This window comes from Musa acuminata, chromosome BXJ1-8 (assembly GCF_036884655.1).
Source record: "Musa acuminata AAA Group cultivar baxijiao chromosome BXJ1-8, Cavendish_Baxijiao_AAA, whole genome shotgun sequence".
NCBI lineage: Eukaryota > Viridiplantae > Streptophyta > Magnoliopsida > Zingiberales > Musaceae > Musa > Musa acuminata.
This window is the reverse complement of record NC_088334.1, coordinates 20,042,106-20,064,073: the sequence shown is the minus strand read 5'-3', so window position 1 is coordinate 20,064,073 and position 21,968 is coordinate 20,042,106. Positions and strand designations below refer to the sequence as shown.

The window sequence follows — 21,968 nt, the reverse complement described above, 5'->3', positions numbered from 1 at the left end:
TTAAAAACAACATGAATGGATTCTTCTATAATCAAAGTTCTTTTGTTAAAGATACGAAATGCTTTAGAAACAAAGGAATAGCCAAGAAAAATTTCTTCATCGGATTTTATATCAAATTTACTTAAGGCATCTTTTTCATTCAAAATGAAACATTTATATCCGAAAATGTTAAAGTATGAAAATTTGGGTTTTTTATTGTTCCACAACTCATAAGGAGTCTTGGAAAGTAGTGGTCTTACTAGAACCCTATTCATAACATAGCATGCTGTATTTATGGCTTCGTCCCAAAAATATTTGGGTAGGCTATATTCGTTTAACATGGTTCTTGTCATTTCTTGTAAGTTTCTATTCTTTCTTTCTACTACATTTTGTTGAGGATTTCTTGGAGTAGAGAAGTTGTGGTTATATCTATTAGATTCACAAAATTTTTGAAAATCACTGTTTTGAAATTCACCACCGCGATTACTTCAAATTGATGAAATCATAAAACATTTTTTTATTTTGAACAAGTTTACAGAACTTAGAGAAATACCTAAAGCATTCACTTTTGTGTGCTAAAAAATAAGTCTATGTGTATCTACTATAATCATCTACGATAACAAATATATATTTGCTACCTCCTAAGCTTATTGTAGCAATTGGTCAGAACAAGTCCATATGGATCAATTGCAAAGGTCTAGATGTGCTTATTTGGTTCTTAGGTTTGAAGCTACTTTTTATTTATTTTCTTAGTTGACATGCATCACACACATTATCTTTGATGAACTTGATATGAGGAATTCCTCTTACAAGTTCTTTAAATAAAATTTGAGATATTAGTTTCATGCTAGCATGACCTAATCTCCTATGCCAAAGCCAAACATCGTCATTCGAAACCGAAAAAGTATATTTCATTACAAAGATCATTAATCTCGATAGTGTATATATTATTTTGTTTTAGGGTAATCATAGATATGTATTTATATGGTTTTTCAATAATATAAATATTAGATTCAAATCTAACGATATATCCTTTATCACATAATTGATTAATACTCAAAAAGTTACGCTTTAAACCATCAACTAACAATACATCTTCAATAAGAAGATTGGATTTGTTACATATGGTTCCTTTACCAATAATTTTACCCTTATTGTTGTCTTCAAATGTGACATATCCTTCGTCTAGGCTAGTGAGCTTAGAGAAATTAGATGGATCTTCGGTTATATGCCTTGAGCATCCACTATCAAGGCATCATCTCTTGCTCCTAGCTTGTGATATTATATTTTTCTACAAAAAGAGATGATTTTTAGGTACCTATTTGACCTTGGGTGCCTCAAAAATCGATCTACATTGCTTATCATATTGTAGTGAGTCATTTGAGGTTCTTTTAGGAATCCAAACCAATTTATGTGGACTATATTTCTTAAATGGACAATGATAAGCTACATGCCCAAATTTGTAATAAAAGTTACATTTGTTTTGGGGTGAGACATGCATAGTAGGGCTTTTAACAAAGGTGGTTGGATTTTGGTGAGAGCTACTCACAAATCCGATTTCGCCTTTTCTATAAACATGACCCTTGTTGGCAAGGATCATGTTCAAGGATTTGCTACCAACCTCAAACTTTTTTAAGGTTTTCCTAAGTAGCAAGTTTTCTTTTTGAAGTAATTATAGTTCATCACATTTCGTATATGAAGCTAGACTATCATTGTGCTCAACTTTTAATCTATCAAAAATGCTAATAAGATAAGCATGTTCCTTTTTTAAAGAGTTATATTTTTTACTCAAGATTCTACATTCATCAAACAATTCATGAAAAGCACATGAAAGCTCATCGAAAGTTAAATTAGCATCTAATAAACTTGTTATCTCATCTCTAATAGCCATTAGCGCATAGTGAGCAACTTGCTCGGTGTTGGTTGGCTCCTCTTCGTCGGAAGCACTTGAGTCGTCCCATGTAGCTTTGAGAGCCTTCTTCTTTGGTTGCCTCCTCTTTGCTTAGGGACATTCACTCTTGAAGTATCACGGCTTTTTGCATTCATAACATATCACTTATTCTTTGTTAGGTTCAAAATTTATTTTTAGTATCATTTTTAAATTTATTTCTTTTTATGAATCTTTTGAACTTTTCTGTTAAGAGTGCCAAATCATCATCAAAGTCCTCATCACTTGAGTTTTCTTTCAAGTGGTCTTCTTAAGTTCTCAATGCTATGTCCTTCCTGTTCTTTAGAAGGGTGTCCTCAAGCTCTTCATGAGCTTTACATGTCATTTCATAGGTTATTAGTAATCCAATTAATTCTTCAAGAGAAAAATTATTTAGATTTTTGGCCTCTTAAATGATCGTTACTTTAGGATCCCAACTTTTTGGAAGGAATTTTAAAATCTTATTAACGAGTTCAAAATCCAAGAAACCTTTACCAAGTCCTTTTAGACTATTGACAACATCCGTAAATCGGGTGTACATGTCTCTAATGATCTCATACGATTTCATTCGAAACAACTCATAAGAATGTACTAAAAGATTAGTTTTTGACTCCTTCACTCTACTAATGCCTTCATGAGTCACTTTGAGTATGTGCCAAATGTCAAAAGCCATTTCACAAACCAATACTCGATTAAACTTTTTTTTATCTAATGCACAAAATAAGGCATTCATAGCCTTTGCGTTTAAAGCGAAAGTCTTCTTCTCCAATTCATTCCAATCGTTCATTGGAAGAGAAGACATTTGAAAGCCATTTTCTATAATATTCCATAATTCAAAATCTATTAAAATTAGGAAGGTCCTCATTCTAGTCTTCCAATATGTGTTATCCGTCCCATTGAACATGGGCGGACGTGTAATTGAATGACCTACTAGATTGCCGGAAAATACCATCTCTCTTGGGTTTAAAACCAAATGAGAGTGAACCTTGCTCTAATACCAATTGTTAGGATCAAGAGCGGCATTAAAGGGGGGGTGAATTAGTGCAGTGAAAAATTCTTCAATTCTTATATAAAATATTTCGTACGTTCGATGAAAATCGAATCGAAAAGATAGCAACTTAAAACGTATGAGAGCATAAGCAAGATAAGGAGTGGAAGTAGTTTGCAATGAAATGAATTGTAGTTAAAGTAAATTACACTAATGAAAAGCAAACCAGAATTTAGAGTGATTCGGTCAACGTGACCTACATCCACTTTTGGATTCCTCCTCCGACGAGGTCTCCAACATCCACTAAAAGCCTTCCTTCAATAGGTGAAGACCAAACACCTATTTACAGCATTTTCTCCTTTTCCCGGGTTTAGGAGATGAACCCTTACAAGTCTCACTCCTCATTCTTGGATGGTTATAAGACTAAGAGATGAAGGAGGAGAACTCTAACTTTTACAACACATTAAGACTCGAGAACTCAAGATTATGCTAATAGGTTTCGTGCCCTTTCATGCAGAAAGGGGTGGGGTTTTTATAGGCCCCAATGGCTTCAAAAATAGAGTCAAAAAGTGTCTAATCCAGAATTTCTGGGGTCCTGGTGGTACCACCACCATTACTAGACGGTACCATCGCCTGACACCTGACACTAGACGGTACTATCGCTTAGTCTGGGCGGTACCACCGCTTGACAGAGCTGGGAAATTGAACCTGACAGGAGCAGTACCACCGCTGGCAGTAATAACTGTCGACGGTACCACCGCCCAGATTTCCTGGGGCACTGCTTTCCAAGCGGTGCCACCGCCGGCCAAGAATTCAGGGGCTAAATTGGGTGCTCAATTCGGTCGAATTCAGCCCTGTTAAGGGCCCAATTGGCTCCTAATTAAGTTAGTGGGATAACCTCCCAATCCTAACTTAATTTACACTGTAACTACGACAATTAAGATATGTTTACTGCACTTTTTGTTTCAGTGCGTCAATTGCTCTTCCGGTGAGCTTCCGGCGTACTTTCGGCGAACATCCGACGAACTCTCGGCAATGCTCCGGCAAACTCCCAGCAAGCTCCTGGACTTTGCAATGATCTTCATGGAGAGTTCCGACGAGCTTCTATGGCATGCTCCTGGACTTCTTGGTTGGTTCCCGCAAAACTTCCGACGAACGTCCGAACTTCCATCGAACTCTCGAACTCCCAATGAGATCTCGATCTTGACTACGACACAACACCTGCTTTATGTCTTACTGTCATCGTAGTTAATCCTGCAAACTTTTCTCAATATATAGATTAGATCAAACAAATTACAATTGACTTCATCATCAAAATTCGAGATTAAACAGTAGCATCCGTAGGCGGCTATACTCGTGGGCGCAGCGCTCACTGGCGCCACTACTATGCGGCGCCTCTGCCTACATGTGTAGCACCCGCAGGCACTGCCCTTGCACGTGGGAGCAATGCCCATGCGCCAGTGGCCGTTGTGCCTATGGCCCTTCTTGCGGGCGCCGCTGTAGGGGGCATGTGAGTCATACCAGTCAGACTCTTAGTGAACTCCCGACGAACTCTCTATGAGCTTCCGACAAACTTCCGAAATATCGTCCGAATCTTCGACATGTCGTCCGATCTTTGACTCCTGCCCAATATCTGCTTTATGCTTTACTGCTATCGTAGTTAATCCTGTACACTTATTTCAATATATGGATTAGATCAAATAATTTACCAATTGAATTTATAATCGAAATCCAAGATTCAATAATTTTGATTAGATCTTTGGTGTTGTTATTGAAGGTGAGTCATGAAATTATTTTTAGTCACAAATATAAATCAATGTATAATATTTTTTATAAAATGATTGCTTTAGTCTAAGCTCATGACATGGTCAAATAATCTTATGATCGTAGGTAAGGTTTAGTTCAAAGATAGGTTTCCTAGAGTAGACCCCAAAATGGATGGGTCAAGCTTAATTATGATGGTTTTATAATAAATATTAGTTTGGGGATATTAGTATTTTGCTATGAGATGATGCTAGTGACCCCTTATTTGTTGGTTACAGAAATGTCGAGAGTTGGAATGCGTTGTACTGTAAGGTTACAATAATGAGAGATGACCTTCGTGTGACTATACAAGATGGAGTCACAAGGATATATGTGGAGTCTGATTATGAGATGTTGATTAAGGTGTTACATAAGATAGCTCCTTCTCCATTAGCTGTATGTAATGTAATTGACGATATTTAGCATGTTTCGAATGTGTTTGATTTCCATGTAATTTTTCAGATGCATAAAGAGGGAAATGGGGTAGCGTCCTAGTTAGCCCAATATATAAAAATAATAAATCTGCATCTTTTGGAAGAAGAAAGTGACCCTTTTAGCTATATCACTTTTTGTGTTATGGTCTACGAAAAAAATACTCATCCGATTCAATTTTGTGCTATGTACCTTAGTTCAATCCTTGTAAACTCATGACCAGACATAATTGTTGCTTCTTCCAATATGCTATTTTGACGCCATCATTGTCAAATGGACTCCTCCACGTGAGTGTTGGTATAAGTTTAACCATAATAATTCTTGGAATCGCAACAGGATCGGGTGAGTAATATAGATCCGATATATTTTGCGGATGAAGGAGACATTAGCACGAAATATAACTTCTTCTGCCTATAAAGCTTTAGCTATTGCAGAAGGTTTGCAATCCACGTGGGTCGTGTGATACATATGTTGACAAATTATAAAGCAACGATGAATCTCCTTAATAAGAAAAACTGTCTTCCATGAATAATATAAATATAATTAATGACATTGAGTTTCTTTCAACAAAATTTTTGGACTACAAGATTATCATATCTTCTATATAAGCAATGAATCAGTGAATTAGCTTGCAAATCAGACAAGAACTCAAGTTTCTTCTACTCTTGGCAGGAAGCGTTGGCATACCTTGGAATTTTTTGTATGTTGTGATTTGAACGGGGCTGCTTGTATGAGATCTAACTACCAATAATAATGGCAACAACGCCATCAAGTCCAACTAATATTCTCCTCGGTCATTCCTCCTTGACAGCTAATTGACTGTACCATTACATGACAAGAATCATATCCCAACTATGACGTGGAATGTAGACACAACCAACTCCATTCACACATCTCCCTCGGAGCAGGGAAATCTTCCATAGATAGTCCAACAAGAGACGTCATCTCAATTTTCGGTGTTTTATAATCAGTAGATCCAAGTTATGACTGGTTTGCGTCGGCACAGTGCTTCCTCGTGTCTTCTTCTATCGTTGTGTAACTATAATAAAACGAGACATTGAAAAATATGTTCGTGTGTGACATCATTGCTCACTGATCAAATTATCGATGCCCCATGGTATAAGTATAGTTGTCATGTGCATTAATGATTCTAGCAATATTCCTTCTGCAAAGGAATCACTTCTTGTTTTCTTTTTATTTTGTTTGGCATGTGACAACGTATATATATCATCTCCTTAGCCCTTAATAGTCTCCAACTCGCTCTAACTTGGATGTTATAGTACTGTATCGGGGGCCGGCGGATGTCTTACTCCATTACCTTCACCTGCTGATACTAGATGCCATGCATTCCACATATTCCTTGGAGTTACAGGAAATCCTTCATACTACACTTGAGTGGCCCGCGTATGTGTCCAGAAATAAGAGCAAGAGAATGCCATGTAATGGGAAAGAAGCTGCATAATTTTCTTCTTCGCTAATGTGTGGTGTGGCATGCTTGCAGAAAGCAGGAGAGAAACAATTGCCGGAAATATAAGAAAGTGACGGGACTACCGACTGAAATGTGATGCCTGATTTGATCTCACGTGGAATATGTAACTCTATCATGCAAAGTTCGTAGCAGTCCCAGTATCGTATCAAAAAAGTAATCATGAATGTCTTATATGTTCTTTTAAGTGGTGGGCATGATCGTGCTGCTGACCAACAGCAGCCTCTGCTACTTGGGTGGTAGATATGTTCAAGAGGATCACATGCAGCCCGCAGTTTGGTTAGCGTATTCGATCCTCTGGTTTAGATCTTGATGGATACTCACCCCAGAGGTGGACTCTTCGATGGCGTTGGCTTGTGGCCTCTGTTCATCTCTGATAGCTCCACAACACCAAACTAGTCCTAGTAAAAGGAGGGGGTCCACACTGAGGCGACCTGTCTCTTGTACCGCGGACGGTTATTGATTGACCTTCTACTGGGAATTCAGCTATTTGGCATTTCTTGCTGCCATGGCTCCTGTACCGACGTCGTAACACTTGTCTAAATCACAAAGAAATACAAGTATATATGTTTTCCACCATTACAGATACAGGAATTCATGGGTCATCAATCTTGCGAATGTGATCAAGACCCTTTCGAGAATGGTGATAACAATGTTCATTTCCGAAGAACGACAAGGAATAGATCGATGCACCAAATTATTTTCTTCAGCGTCTCCCCTGTTTTCTTTTTTTCCAGCACAAAGAGAGACAAGAATCCTGTTCTAATATATTCTAATAGTGGTAACCCTGAAGCAGGAGAGAGACTCCGTTTTAGGACAATTACTTGTTGCATTATCCAGCAAAATTCATCTTTTACCAATCGCATATAATTTAATTTCCTTTTATTAAGGTAAAAAGAAGAAGGAAAACATTAAAAATATAGCACAGTATTTGTAATCAGACTGGAAATGAGGCAGACGTATTAAGTGATGGAGCTATTGTAACATAAAATATAAAGTAATACTACTCTGCATCATATTCAAACTATTCTGGCGTTGATCTTTCTTTTCTCCAGTACACTCGTTGTTTGTAATCACAAGGTGTAAGCATCACTATACTTCCCTATAGCAGCACAATATTATCTATCCAGCCATGCATCTATCTAGCTATATACCGACCTATCCATCCGTCTTTCTTGCAACAAGATGATGGGTTATGTTTCTGAAAGAAAAAGAAAGCGAACAACGGATTCCAGGTGGAAGCAATCACTGAGTCATCTTGCGGCTGTGCGACAATGTGTTGAGAGCCTCTAACAATGTGATCCTCAGCCTGCCCAGATGAGGCTTCACATCTTGGTTCTCCAAGTATGTTCTGCTCAGCTCATTCCAGCCTTTCTTGTGGATTGATTGGGGATCTGTGAACACAGGGTGATCTTTCGGGTATTGGTCACTAAGCGTGCTCTCATCCGCTTGGATGCGGTAGTCCAAGTACCTGAGCTGCATATCTGGTGATGGATTCTCGAAGGTGTCTCTTGCCAGCCACTCCAGGTTGCCCATGGGAACAACCTGGATGAGCACAGCCCCTGCAGGGAGGAAGACGATGTTGGTGAGCCCGGCGCCATGGACTCCGATCATCACGTCGGCGGAGTTCACCAGCCTCGCGAACTTGCCCAAGTCGGTGGCTACATCGGGGTCGGCGATCCTCACGTCGAATCCAAGACTCATGGCCATGTCCGACATCCCCCTCTCGTTCAAGAACACTCTCGAGCTCTTGCGAGATATGATCAGCAACCTGGGCTTCCTCCTTACGTCCCATTGGTCACCCGACGGTTCCGCCGTCGGCCTCTCTAGGCCGTACGCTTTCCTCAGCATCTCCTTGAAGTCCATAATGGAGTATCCGTTTGGAGCCTTGGCAGGGTCGACGCCCAGTTCCTTGTGGAAGTTGAGTCCTATGATCACTCGAGGGAAGCATCGCACCACGTCTTGGTCGTTGTCGGCGTCGATGATCTCGTACTTGGACAGCTGCTTGAGGATTAAGCTGAACTTGCTCAGCCACCAGGATTTTGCGTCAGCGATGACGAATTGGACATCACCATGGAAGTGGTGGGAGGTGATGAACAGGGGGACCAGCACGTCGGTGAAGTCATGGAAGAGGTTTCCGGTGTACCCACCGATCGAGAACACCACCGCGGGGATTGTATAGTTCTCGGTGCAGGTCGGGGCTGGTTCTTGATCTGGGAACGGCTTAATTGTCCATTCTTTGATGTGAGCAAGAGCGGGCCGGTCATGCTTACGGGCATAAGGTTTCATCTTCCATTCTTGGCTTGCCAGGGAAGGGTGCACAAAGATGGTCTGCCAGCTTCCTTTCACCCTCACATCGCCTTCTGCCTCGCAAACATCAGATCTCCGGCTTGTTTCCACACATAATGGTTTCTTGAGATCCATAGCAGCTATTTCTTCCTTTTCCCCTGCAATCAGAAAATTTTTACCAATGCCATTTAGGTTCACAAGAAAGGAAGTTATGAGTGTAGGCATCTCCGAAAAGGTTTTGGCAAACTATCAGAATCCTCAAGAGTTTCAGCAACAATTATGTTCTTTTTGTGGCTTTAAGGGCATTTTAACTGCACTCAGTTTTGCAACCGACACAAACAAGTGAATGAATGGTGAACATCTTTTTGTGAATCATTGATCAGTAAGCGCTCTAAGTTCCACATTTCAGTTCTTGCAGATCACTAACTCGCACAATTGCTCCTGTCACCACATGAACCAGGTTTCATAATCTTTTCTTTCTTCGCAGTTCATATTATTCTTCTAGCTATCTAAATTCTCCGAGGACTTATGCTAATGAACTTACCTTTTGAAGCAGGGTCGCCTCTCTTGGCTGTCACCATCCTTAGAGCTTCCATGGCTAGTTCCAATTCGGTAGACTCCTGCAACTTACCTGCAAGAAGAGCAACGGTGTTCTCAAGAACAGAAGACCGCAACTGTCAAGGAAGACAGCATCTGAAGTGAAGGACTGACCAAATGGAACCGCACAGTAGCGAGCCTTGATAAGAGAGATGATGCAGAGAGAAAGAAGCATGGATGCTATGATGAAGGCATTTCCTGTCCTCCTTGCCTCAGGCCTGGGGGAGGTCCTGAGAGGCTTCATTTTTACTTATTTTCTTCCCAACTCCCTCTTGTTCCTTCTCTTTCAGACTTGCGAGTTTTATACCAAGGAGAGGAGGGGATTCAATTCCTTCATTGGCTTACTCGACCACATGGAGCCCATTCCAACCCAGTCGATGGGCAGCCGCTCGTCTACAGTATCGGAAGACGCACCGACAGCGTCGAGGTTGTTTTCACCTGAGACTTAACCATCACCGCGACGATTTCGTTCAGTATAATTCCTCGTTTTCACCTTCTGGTAAACCCCTGCATCAAGCCTCAGTTTTGCACTGTTCAAATGTCCACCGACTTCATTGTCTTTCTCTGACTGATACCGACAGGACAACGTCTGTGACAGTGACGACTTAAAGATCCAACGCAAGACTTACGAATCTATACACAATTTTAGTTGGTCAAACTCTCCTAATGAGGCTGTAGTTGTCATGTTAATCCTCTCTAGAATGAACCTTTCATGTTGTATAAATTCTAACAGCGGATCTGCAACTAGGGAGCAGTATACGAGACAATTGATATCGGGGGGTATGACCAGAAATGTACAGACTACATATTTCATGGAACATTGTATTAGTCCAAGTATGATAATTCCCCTCAAATCCGTAATGCAGGAACAAGAAAAAGAGACTGAGCAATCATTCGCCTGGCGGCTTGGAAACTTCGATTAAAGGATGTAGCAAGACAGAGCTAACAGGGGAAGACTTCAACGTTTAGAGCTGAACACGAAACTTGTCGGTGCATAGAATGCCTTCGTAGGCCTGTGAGTATGATGCTTCTCGTTTCTCCACAAAAGAATTATTGAACGGATATCATCCGACTAATTCTTAGTTGCAAGTTTAATTTCTATATTAAATACAAACACGAAAAATCTCAACGTATTGTATAGCAGCTGGCTGAGGAAGACTTTTGACAGCGTCGTTTTGTAGGGACTCGGACAACTAATTTCTTCTAGTTCATCATTCGGAATGCTCGCCTTGAGGAGCAAATGTATTGGAATTTTTCTTGTATTTGGTTAACCTCTATTCATTCTTGCTATTCCAACTTTAAACCTCGGCTCTTCAGTGAAAAGCACGACTGGCCATTTCAAGACTCTTAAGATTAGAGTGGTTTACTACATCAGCTGCCAACGACAGACTACACCATCCATAGCAACTATTTTGTCTTCTTCAACGACAGTAACGTGTCAGAGTTATTGAGAGTGAATGCTCTAGGTGCTGCTTTGATTTCACCTTTCTTTCTTGTCTTCCTTTTCCAAGGTCTCATGGTCATATATAGCTTTTGCGGTTGACAGGTAAGCGAAAGTGAACTGGAATACCAATTCGTAAATCCAGATGTTACCAAAACTTTGATGTTCAAGAAGAATTCTGTAGATGAGCTGGAATGTGGTCCTTCGGAGTAGTTCTCCACAAGCTCTCATGGACCTTCACTTATAACATCTTTATTTGGGTAGCAGTTGGGAGAAATTTTTGACACGTCAGGTTATCCCTACTATCATACGGTGATGGCTTATAATTGGGGTGCACTTTTACCCTCTTTTGTCTCCCTCTGGGATAAAGATGGGTAATTATTCCATCAGCGCTCCGTAATGGCTGGAGTTTAAAAGGAAAGAAAGCAGCTTTTAAGTGTTGCCTATTCCGAAAAGACTTGCGCATTGGGTCGAGTAAGATTATTGCAGTTGGAGAGGGAGTAGCTCAGAATGAGCAGCCAGGACTGAGAACCAGTGAGAGTGGTGTCCTCAAATGTTCCTCTGACATGAAGAAAAAGGTGTAGAGATCCATATTCATGATGAAGTGGTAGCAGCGCCACAGGACGCTCATAACTGTGAACAAGAGCCTCGCAAAAAAGTTTAAGCGGTGCAGTATTCTTCAGTGGACACTGTGCCAGCCCCGTCGAACATCTTTTATGAGATGCACATCTGATGCCAAATTGTGGTTCGCGTGCAGACGCTGGCCATCAAACTCATCCTTTGAACTTATCTTAATGAAAAAATAGCTGCGTTTCGGCCAAGTTCAATGGTCAGGGCAGGATGATCACTAATTATTTGTACCGTGAGACAAGGTTTTTTTTTTTTTTAAGTACAAGAGAATGTTCTTACAAGAAATTATTTTTGGATGAATTCCATAAATTTTTTTTTGCTTTTCTCAGGAAGTGCCACTATTTTCAGAATTTGGTAATAGTATTTTTTTTACTTAATACCTGGAGTACCCTCAACTATTTTATTTTTATTTTATTCTCTCATTTTTCTCGATGGACCGGTGAATCAATCCAATTATAATGTTTTTATACTATGTTATATAGTATTTTCAGTAAAACCAAAAAACTTATAACATATTATAAAATGCTATAATATTAATTTTTTAGTATTACTGAAAATATCATAATATTATATAAAATATTATAATCATAATATTTTTTTACATAATTTATAAATAAATATATTTTTATTACATTACAGTATTATAAAAAATATTATAACATAATGTAAAAATACTATAATTGGACTGATTCACCTTATGGATTAATTTATTAGAAAATGAGAAAAAATGGGTAGTTGATTAGGGATATTCTAGGTATTAGACAAAAAAAAATGTATTGATAACAAATTCTAAAAATCAAGGATACTTTCCCAAAAATAAAAAAGTCTAAATGGGAATTCACCAAAACTTCTTTTCAATATACGTAAATGACTTTCCTAAGAGTATATGCTTGTATTCTTGTCTATTGTTTTCTTTGGTGTATATATGGTCATGAGTCATTGGATAGAGTTACCATCTAAGTTTACTTAATTTTAAATGATATTTAAAAATACATATTCAAGTCAATGTAATGAGCCAATTATATTCAAAAGTTAAAAATGCCTTGAGAGTCAATCGATTTCTATAAAGACTCATAGAAGAAATTTTTTAGGATGTAAAGACGATAATGAATACCTCAAATATTTTATATTTTATAGTAGCGGAAAAGTCCTTAGAGGTAGAGGAAGCCAAGCAAAGAATTTTTCAAGCCCAAAAGATACACTACAGCCATGATATGCTAAAGAAAGATATTATTTTTAGCAATAGGACCCCATAATAGATTCTAGACATTAAAAGAAAATGATACCAAGGTGAAAAATAGCGATAGGGGCAACCCAAATGCCCTACGTAAGGAAAAGTCGGTAAAACATCCTAATCTTTGAAGCTAGCTCAAGCGTAGAGACCCACTTACTTTGAATATAGGAAGCATCATATGAGAAGAATATCTTAAAAGAAAATGATTATGTTTCCAATATGAAAAGCTAGGATATTTAGCAAGGAATTACAAAATAATCTCATCAAAACAAAAAAAAGTGTACCAAGCAAAGTCTTTGTGATGACCAAGACAAAAGTAGAGGCTATCTCATCAAGTCTTTGTGATGGATTATATTAAAAAGTTTAAAGAGTTATCACGATTTACATCCCTTATGATTATCACTAATACTTTAAGGGTGGATCAATTTCTATAAGGACTCAGAGCAAAAATTTATTGAATGTGAAGATAATGAATGTCTTAGATATTCCCTATTTCATAGTAGTGGAAAAGACCTTGGAGGCAAAGGAGGTCGAGAAAGAAAAATTTTCAAGCCTAATTGTTGTACTGTAACAATGATATACCAAGGAAGGATATTAATTTTAGTAACAAGGCCTCACAATAGATTTTGGATAACAAAAATAAAAAAAACCTAAGTCAAGGATAGCAATAGGGCTAACCCAAATGCCCTATATAATACATTATATAGTATTTTTAATAAAACCAAAAAAATATAACATAATATAAAAGTAATATAATATAATTTTTTTATTATTACTAAAAATATTATAATATATGTAAAATATTATAAACATAATATTTTTTACATAATTTATAAAAAATATATTTTTTATTACATTACAGTATTATTAAAAACATTATAACACAATGTAAAAATACTATAATTGGACCCATTCACCCTATGGATTAATTTATAGGAAAAACAAAAAAAAAAAAAGATAGGTGACTAGGGATATTTTAGGTTTTAGGCGAAAAAAAAAAGGTATTGATAAAAAATTCTAGAAATCAAGGATACTTTCCTGAAAAAAAAAAGTCTAAACAGGAATTCACCCAAACTTCTTTCCAATATATGTAAATAACTTTCCAATATTCTTATTGATTGTTTTCTTTGTTGTATCTATGGTCATAACAATTGGATAGAGTTCAATCTAAGTTCACCTAATTTAAAATGACATTTAAAAATACATATTCAAGTCAATGTAGTGAGCTTATTATATTCAAGAGTTAAAAATGCCTTGAGAGTTGATTAATTTCTATATGGACTTAGAGAAGAAATTTATCGGGATATGAAGATGATAATGAATACCCCAAATATTTTCTATTTTATAGTAGCGGAAAAGGCCTTAAGGTAGAGGAGACTAAGCAAAAATTTTTTCAAGCCCAACAAATACACTATAACTATGATATGCCAAGGAAAGATAATGAAGGCCTTAGATATTCCCTATTTCATAGTAGTGGAAAAGACCTTGAAAATAAAGGAGGTCCAGAAAATTGTTTTTCAAGCCCAATTGATGTACCACAACAATGATATACAAAGGAAGGATGTTAATTTTAGCAAAAGGGCCTCACAATAAATTTTGGATAACAAAAAAAAATAACACCTAAGTCAAGGACAACAATAGGGCTAACCCAAATGTCCTACATAATAAATGGTGGGTCAGATGTCCCAATCTTTTCCGCCAGCTTAGGCGCAAAGACCCACTTGCCATAAATATAGAAAGCTTTATATGGGTGAATATCTTAAAGGTAAATGATTATGTTTTCATGTGAAAAGTCAAGACATTTAGTAGAGAACTGTATAACAATCTCTTCATAATATAAAAGAGTATCGGAGAAGTCTTTGTGATGACCAAGATAGAAGCAAAAACTAGCTTATTAGTAATCTCAAGTGAGATATTTATTTATGATATTTTTCTTGCATGCATTAATTGATTTTGGCACCATATATTCTTTAGCATTAATAGCTTACATAGAGAAACTAAGCAAATCATCTAAAACATTAGATGTGATGTATTGCATAATTATTCTACCAATGCATATAATGTATTCAAGTATGGGATTGGGATCTTATCTAATTTAGATTGTTAACAAATAATTAATTATAGATATGATAATATTGAATATATATGATTTTGATATTATATTAGATATAGATTGGTTGTCTAAATATCATGCTTTCATTGATTGGAATAAGAAAAGGATAATATTTTAACCTTAGTTGAGTTTGTATTGATTGGTTTTAAAGAAAAAACGTCAATATCTTTTATCTCAATAATGAAAGCAAGAAGACTTTTAAATAGTGGATGTACAAGATATCTAAGAATGTAATTGACACTAGGGTGGAACTAAAGGTCGAGCTAGAGGATGTCAGTTGTGAGCAAATTCCTTTAGGTGTTGTTAGGATCAAGAACGACACTAAGGGGGGGGGGAAGGGGGGGGGGGGGGGGGGGGGTGGTGAATTAGTACAGTAGATAAAAATGATCAATTTAAATGATTTCAAAAAATATCGTTCAATGAAGTTCTAAGTTCGACGAAAACCATTAGTTAGACTCGAATAAGTTTGCATGTGAGTAGTGAAGAGGCGATTGGATAGTTTGCAATGAAGTAAAGTAAAATATAGTAAAGAGACTAAGCATTAAGGAAAGAACACACTGGAATTTATAGTGGTTCGGTCGTTGTGACCTACATCCACTTCCGATTCCTCGTCCGTCGAGATCACCGGCATCTACTAATGGTCTTCCTTCAATATATGAAGACCAACCACTTTTTTACAGTACTTTCTCCTTTTTATGGGATTAGGAGATAACCCTTACAAGCCTCACACCTCTTCTTGGATAATTACAAAGCTAAAGAGAAAGAGGAGGAGGACTCTTACACTTTTACAACACTTTTTATGCCCCAACACTTAAAGAATTTTTCACACTTAGATATTACTTTGTTACCCTTTCATGTAGAAAAGAGTGGGGTATTTATAGGCCCCATTGGCTTCAAAATTAGAGTTAAAAAGTGTCTCATCCCTGGTTTTTGAGGTACTGTGGTGCCATCGCCAGTATTGGGTGGTACCACCGTTTAACACTCTAACACTTGGTGGTACCATTGTCTAGTTTGGCGGTACCACCACTTGACAGAGTCTTAGATACTGAGCTCTAGCGATACCACCGCCTGATAGTAATAACTGCCGACGGTACCACCACCCAAACCACTTGGGAGATCGCTCCCTGGGTGGTTCCACTGCCCTAGTCTGGCAGTGCCATCGTCAAATAGGATCTAGCAACCTGGTTTGGCCTTGAAATCGGCCCAAACTAGTCCACTTACGGGCCAAATTGGCCTTTAACAGGGTTAATGTGATTACCTCTCAAACATAACCCTAATTATGTGTTAACTATGATTTTTAAGGCATACACTAAACAAAATAATCCCGGTAAGTCTAGATTTCTTCCAATGAGCTTTTGACGATTTTTCGGTAGACTTTTGACGATCTCTCAACAATCTTCTAATGGACTTCCGCCAAGCTCCTAGACTTCACGACGATCTTCTTGGTGAGTTTCGATGAGCTTCATCTCGATCAATTCTAACAGCATTTCTGATAAACCTTCGAACTTCTGATGAACTCTCGAACTCCAAACGAAATCTCGATCTTGACTCTGACACTTTGTTTTGCTTTATGCCTTGATCACTATCGTAGTTAATCATGTACACTTTTCTCAACATATAGATTTAATTAAATAATTTACCAATTGATTTTATCATCAAAATCTGAGATTCAACAATCTCTCCCTTTTTTATGATGGCAATCAATTGATGACGGAGTTAACCTTAGCTCCCCCTATCTATATGCCATATTTGAGAAAAGACACTCTTGAATTCAAGGCCTTGGAATTCAAGCATCAAACCGATAAGTTATATGCATTTAAACTTGTCGACATGCACATCATAATACCAATCATGATTTACCATCTCAAAATATGGTACTACATATTTATCACAATACCAATGATGTCAAGGCATGATATCCATTTTTAAGTCCAATATAGAATGATGATAGACAATCATCATTTTCAAGTATGATACGAATTTTAAATATAAAATTTAGCAAGATTCAAATTTCAAAGATGACAATTCATCAATCCAAGACATGATATCAATTGTAAGTAGGAAATTAAGCTCATGATACCTTATGATAGACATTTATTAAGCATTATTTCAAGTATCTATGATACATATGATGCATATGCAATACATTTTGATATGTTTCAAGTATTTGCAATGTGTTGCGATGTATTTGACGATTCCAATCATATTTCAAGCACTAACAAAACATTCAAGTATTTACAATAAGATACATTCATAATGTCAATTTCTCATTAATTTGTCACATTTCTCCCCCTTTGTCATCAACAAAAAGGAGAACCATTAAATAATGCAAGTGTGTTAAAAAAATAAAGCAAGTTTCACACCAATTTATCCAAGCCAAAAGGGAAGGTAAGCAAAAGCTTTGCATGATAACTATTTTTTGTTTTTAAAATGGATAAGCTAAAATTTTTACTTTAGATGTGCAAAAGCTTTTTGGTTCTTCTTGAGATGTGCAAGTTTTTTTCTTCCTTTTTCATAAAAAAATAAGAACCAAATTCATTAAGAAGAAGAGAAAGAAGAGTAAGGGAGGAATTCATTAAGAACCAAATTCATGAAAGGATTTGAATCAAGTCAAATCCAAAACAATAAATGAGTTACATCAAATTAAGATTCTATTTTAACAAAGAGAAATGATTCATTAAAAGGATCAAGATGTCTATACAAAATCAAATCCTTATTCTTGTAAGTGATCATCACATACTAAAAGTCCATAAAAATTCTTCTTTCATGAGAAGAGTAAGGAAGAATTCATAAGAAAGAAGCATCAAATGAAGGATAAAAAATCTATGAATAAACTTCATAAATCAAATCCTTTTCTTGTAAATAGAAGGAAGAAGAACTCATGGAAAAAATAAGACATTAAGTTGAAAGAACCAAGAGTCCATGAGTTGAATCTTCTCTTTTATAAATATCACTAGAAGGAAAAAAGCAATCTCTATTTAAAATGAAAACTCGAGTTACAAAAAAAAATCTAGCAAGATACCACTTCTTGCTTCTCTTTTCAGATGATAGTAAGTTTTGCTCCCTTTTGTCATTGTAAAAAAAAAAGGGATGGTTACAATAGTGCAAAACTTTTCTCATTATATCAAATTTCACATCATGACAAGGATAAACAATAAAGATAAATTTTTATCAATATTTTAATCATAAAAAATAAAAGATTAATTCATGAATACCAAAAGACCATGTGTCATTTTTGATAATTTTTTTCTTTCGTAAATAGAAGGAATGATAGGAAACAATCTTGATAAGTCACAAAAATCAAGAAATCAAGATCATGATCCAAAAAATGTATAAGAAGAGTTTATGCATTTATGAGTTTATCATTCAAGCTAGCACTTTTTTTTGTTCTCTTATGCAATATGCAAGCTAACAATTTCCTTCCTTTTTTTACAACAATGATTCAATCATATCACGAGATATACAAATCATAAATACAAGATAATTTTACATAATAAACTTCAAATTATAAACATCAAAAAGTCTAGTGATGTATCATGGTTAATTTGAATGCATCCCTCCTTTTTAGAGAATACCAAGAAAAATTGTAGGAGGATAATTTGTGAAAAATCTTAATTCATAATAAAACTGTCAAGTTGTAATAAAATATAAAAAAACAAGAAAAAAATTATGATTCTTTTTTGTTGACTCAAATAGAGAAAAGAAGAATCATAGTAAATAGCAAAAAAAAAAGAACCATGGGAGTTCAAAAACAAGATCTTGATTCATAGAAAGATTTCAAGTATCAATATCGAGAATTCAAGATTATGATATAAATAAAGACATTCTTATAGCAAAAGGAGTCGTGAGAGAACACACAAAGGATCTCAATTCATGTATAATATCTCTCAATTCATTATGAATCATAAAAATTATAATTCCTAAAAATCATAATTCATTTATAAAATTTTTCTCTTTAGTAAACAACAAGAAGAAACATAGCAATGATACCAATTATGATTCATTTGGATAGTAGATAGCAAAAAAAAAAACATCGAGGATAAAAGATCTCGATTTATATAACATAAATCTCAGGTTATAAATATCGAGAAATCAAGATAAAAATCATGGTTAGATGAAACTCATCCAAATTCAAATCAACAAATCATCAAAATCACTTTCAAGTGATTCAAAATGACATAAATAGATTTATCAATTTCTTATTGAAAAATCGATAAGATTTTAGGGATAGAGACATTTTCAAGAATAATGCATTCTCTCTTATTTATGAGTTTCAATTTATGTGATATATTTTATACAAACATGCCTTTTTCTTTTATGCCAAATAAAAACATGCATCATTGTTTAAAACCAAAACCAAGATTTTATAACCATCAACAAGATCAATTGTGTAACACATAATTCCAAAACATAAGATTTTAAATAATTATTGCATCATTATCAATCATGACTTCATTGAATATAAAGCATCTTCAATTAAAATCATTTTGTAACCGATAGTTCTAATTCTAATGATCTTTCTTTTATTGTTTTGATTAGAGAGATTGTGATTGTAGACACATCTACAAGAAAGGGGGTTTTCTTTTAGATACCCATTTTACTTGGAGTTCCTAAAAAATTGATCTACTCAACTTATCATTTTGCATGGAGTTCTTTACGGTTCCTTTAGGAACCCAAATCAATTTATGTGGACTATATCTCTTAAATGGACATTTATAAATAACATGTCCGAGTTTACAACAAAAGTTACATTTGGTGGGGGGTGATACATGCAAGGTAGGGCCTTTAACAAAGGTGGTAGGATTTTGTTGAGAGATACTCATAAATCCAATTCCGCCTCTTTTATAAACGTGACCTTTATTGGCAAGGATCATTTTCAAAGACTTGTTACCAACCTTAAACTTTTTAAAAGTTTCTTTGAGTAGCAAGTTTTCCTTCTCAAGTGCCTCTAAGTGTTCACACTTATTGTATGGAGGCAATGAAGGACTATCATGCTTAAGTTTATCAGTATTTAAAAGGGCATGCTCCTTTTTCAAACAATTAAACTTTTTGCTTATTATTCTACATTCATTGAACAAATCATGAAAAGAACTTAAAAGCTCATTGAAAGATAAATTTATATTTAATGAATTACTTACCTCATCTCCGATAGCCATTAGTGCATAGTTGGTGATTTCCTTGTTGCTTTGTTCTTCGTCTTCGGAATCGCTCGAGTCATCCCACGTTGCTTTGAGTGCCTTCATTTTCTTTGATTATTTCTTCTTAACTTGGGAACATTTGTTGAATCTCGGATTTTGATGATGAAACCAATTGATAGTGTTTATGATTTGATATGCGTTTGAGTGATGTAGGGCTAACATCAATTAGGAGAGGCAAATTGATTAAAGTAGGAGGAATCGGATGTTGAGCCGAAGTGAACATGTCAGAATATTGGACGTCGGACCGGAGGAATGGTCGACGTGTTGGCAGAAGGCTTCGGGCCGAAAATTCGGGAATCAGGCCTAGTGTTAGTGTTATAGGCGGTGGTACCACCCAACACAGGCGATGGTACCTCTAGGACTCGAGAAACCCAAGATGAGATCTTTTTAGGCTCCAAGTTTGAATCAACTTAAGGCCTATAAATACTCCTCTCATCCCTGGTTAAAATATACAAGCATAGAGAATTCAGAAAGGGAAAAACACTATAGTAATCTCTTGTGAGAATCCTCCTCTTCTAGTCTAAGTGTTATAATAGTTTGAGAGAGGAGTGAGTGCTTGTAAAGGTTATCTCCGAAACCTATGAAAAGGAGAAGAGGGGTGTAAGAAGGAGGTTGATCTTCGCCTATTAAAGGAAGATCAATAGTGGATGCTGGTGGCTTCGACGGAAGAGGAATCGGTGGAGTGGATGTAGGTCACGATGACCGAACTACTATAAATCGGTTTGCATTCTTGTTTTGCTTTTAATTCTCAAATTGTAAACTGATTTACTTACTTTATTTGCTCATTACATTCTTGAAAATGCTTTAAAGTTAAATACTTTCCGAGATCGATTTTCGACGAACGAAGATTTTACAAAACTGACGTTTTTATCCGTTGTACTAATTCACCCTCCCCCTCTTAGTATCGATTTATTCCTAACGGTTGGTATCAGAGCCACGTATTTCTCATTTGGTTTAACACCCAAGAGAAATGACTCTTTTCGGCTTTCAAGAGGGCCACTTTCTCATTCATCTTCCCTTGTTCAATGGGACGGACTATACATATTGGAAAACTCGAATAAGAGTTTTCTTGCTTTCTTTGGATTTGAATTTATGGAATATTATCAAAAGCGATTTTCGAAGGTCTTCTCTTCCAATAAACTATTAGAATGATTTGGAGAAGAAGACTTTTTCTTTAAATACTAGAGCTATGAATGCTATATTTTGTGCCTTAGATAAAAATGAATTCAATCAAGTTTCTACTTGCGAAACGACTTTTGACATTTGGCATACTCTTGAAATCACACATGAAGGTACTAGAAAAATTAAAGATTCGAAAATCAACTTTTTGATGCATGATTTTGAATTGTTTCATATGAAATAAAGTGAAACCATTGGAGATATGTACACCCGTTTTACGGATGTCATCAATGGTTTAAAAGCACTTGGTAAAAGTTTTTCTGATTTTGAACTTGTAAACAAAATTTTACGTTCTCTTCATAAGAATTGGGATTCAAAAGTAATTACCATACAAGAGGCAAAAGACTTAAACAAGTTTCCACTCGAAGAACTTATCGGGTCTTTAACAACCTATGAAATGAGTTGTATGGCATAAAACGAACATAAGAACAACCTTCCAAAGAACAGGAAGGATTTCGAACTTAAAACAATTGTAGACCACTCGAGCATAAGCTCAAGTGATGGTGAACTTGAACTCTTCACTATGAAATTTAAAAAATTCATGAAACAAGAATTGAAGAACAAAAATGAACTTAAAAAGAACGTAACTACTTGCAATGATCGCAAGAAGAAGGAAGCACTTTGGGATAAATCGAGCTCATCCAAAGATGAGGAGAAAATCAACAAAGGCGA

General features: G+C 36.1%; 1 protein-coding gene and 1 long non-coding RNA gene across 6 annotated transcripts; one reads left to right on the top strand and one right to left on the bottom strand.

The window, feature by feature from the left end:
• Positions 1 to 7,608: 7,608 nt before the first annotated feature.
• On the bottom strand, positions 7,609 to 9,788 carry LOC135587666 (alpha-1,3-arabinosyltransferase XAT3-like). Its single transcript, XM_065079306.1, has 3 exons — positions 9,616 to 9,788; positions 9,449 to 9,535; positions 7,609 to 9,062 (listed from the first exon to the last, which is right to left on the bottom strand). Exons 1-3 carry the CDS (start codon positions 9,743 to 9,745, stop codon positions 7,861 to 7,863), a joined length of 1,419 nt encoding a protein of 472 aa, XP_064935378.1. The 5' UTR covers positions 9,746 to 9,788; the 3' UTR covers positions 7,609 to 7,860.
• Positions 9,789 to 9,815: 27 nt separating this feature from the next.
• LOC135587667 (uncharacterized) lies at positions 9,816 to 11,896 on the top strand. 5 transcript variants are annotated; one of them, XR_010475947.1, is made up of 4 exons: positions 9,816 to 10,516; positions 10,683 to 10,743; positions 10,819 to 10,967; positions 11,048 to 11,896. It is a non-coding gene; the product is annotated as an uncharacterized LOC135587667 (long non-coding RNA). The 5 variants fall into 5 exon arrangements; XR_010475948.1 differs by having other exon boundaries at positions 9,816 to 10,000; positions 10,083 to 10,967; XR_010475945.1 differs by having other exon boundaries at positions 9,816 to 10,281; positions 10,368 to 10,967.
• The last annotated feature ends 10,072 nt before the right edge of the window (positions 11,897 to 21,968 follow it).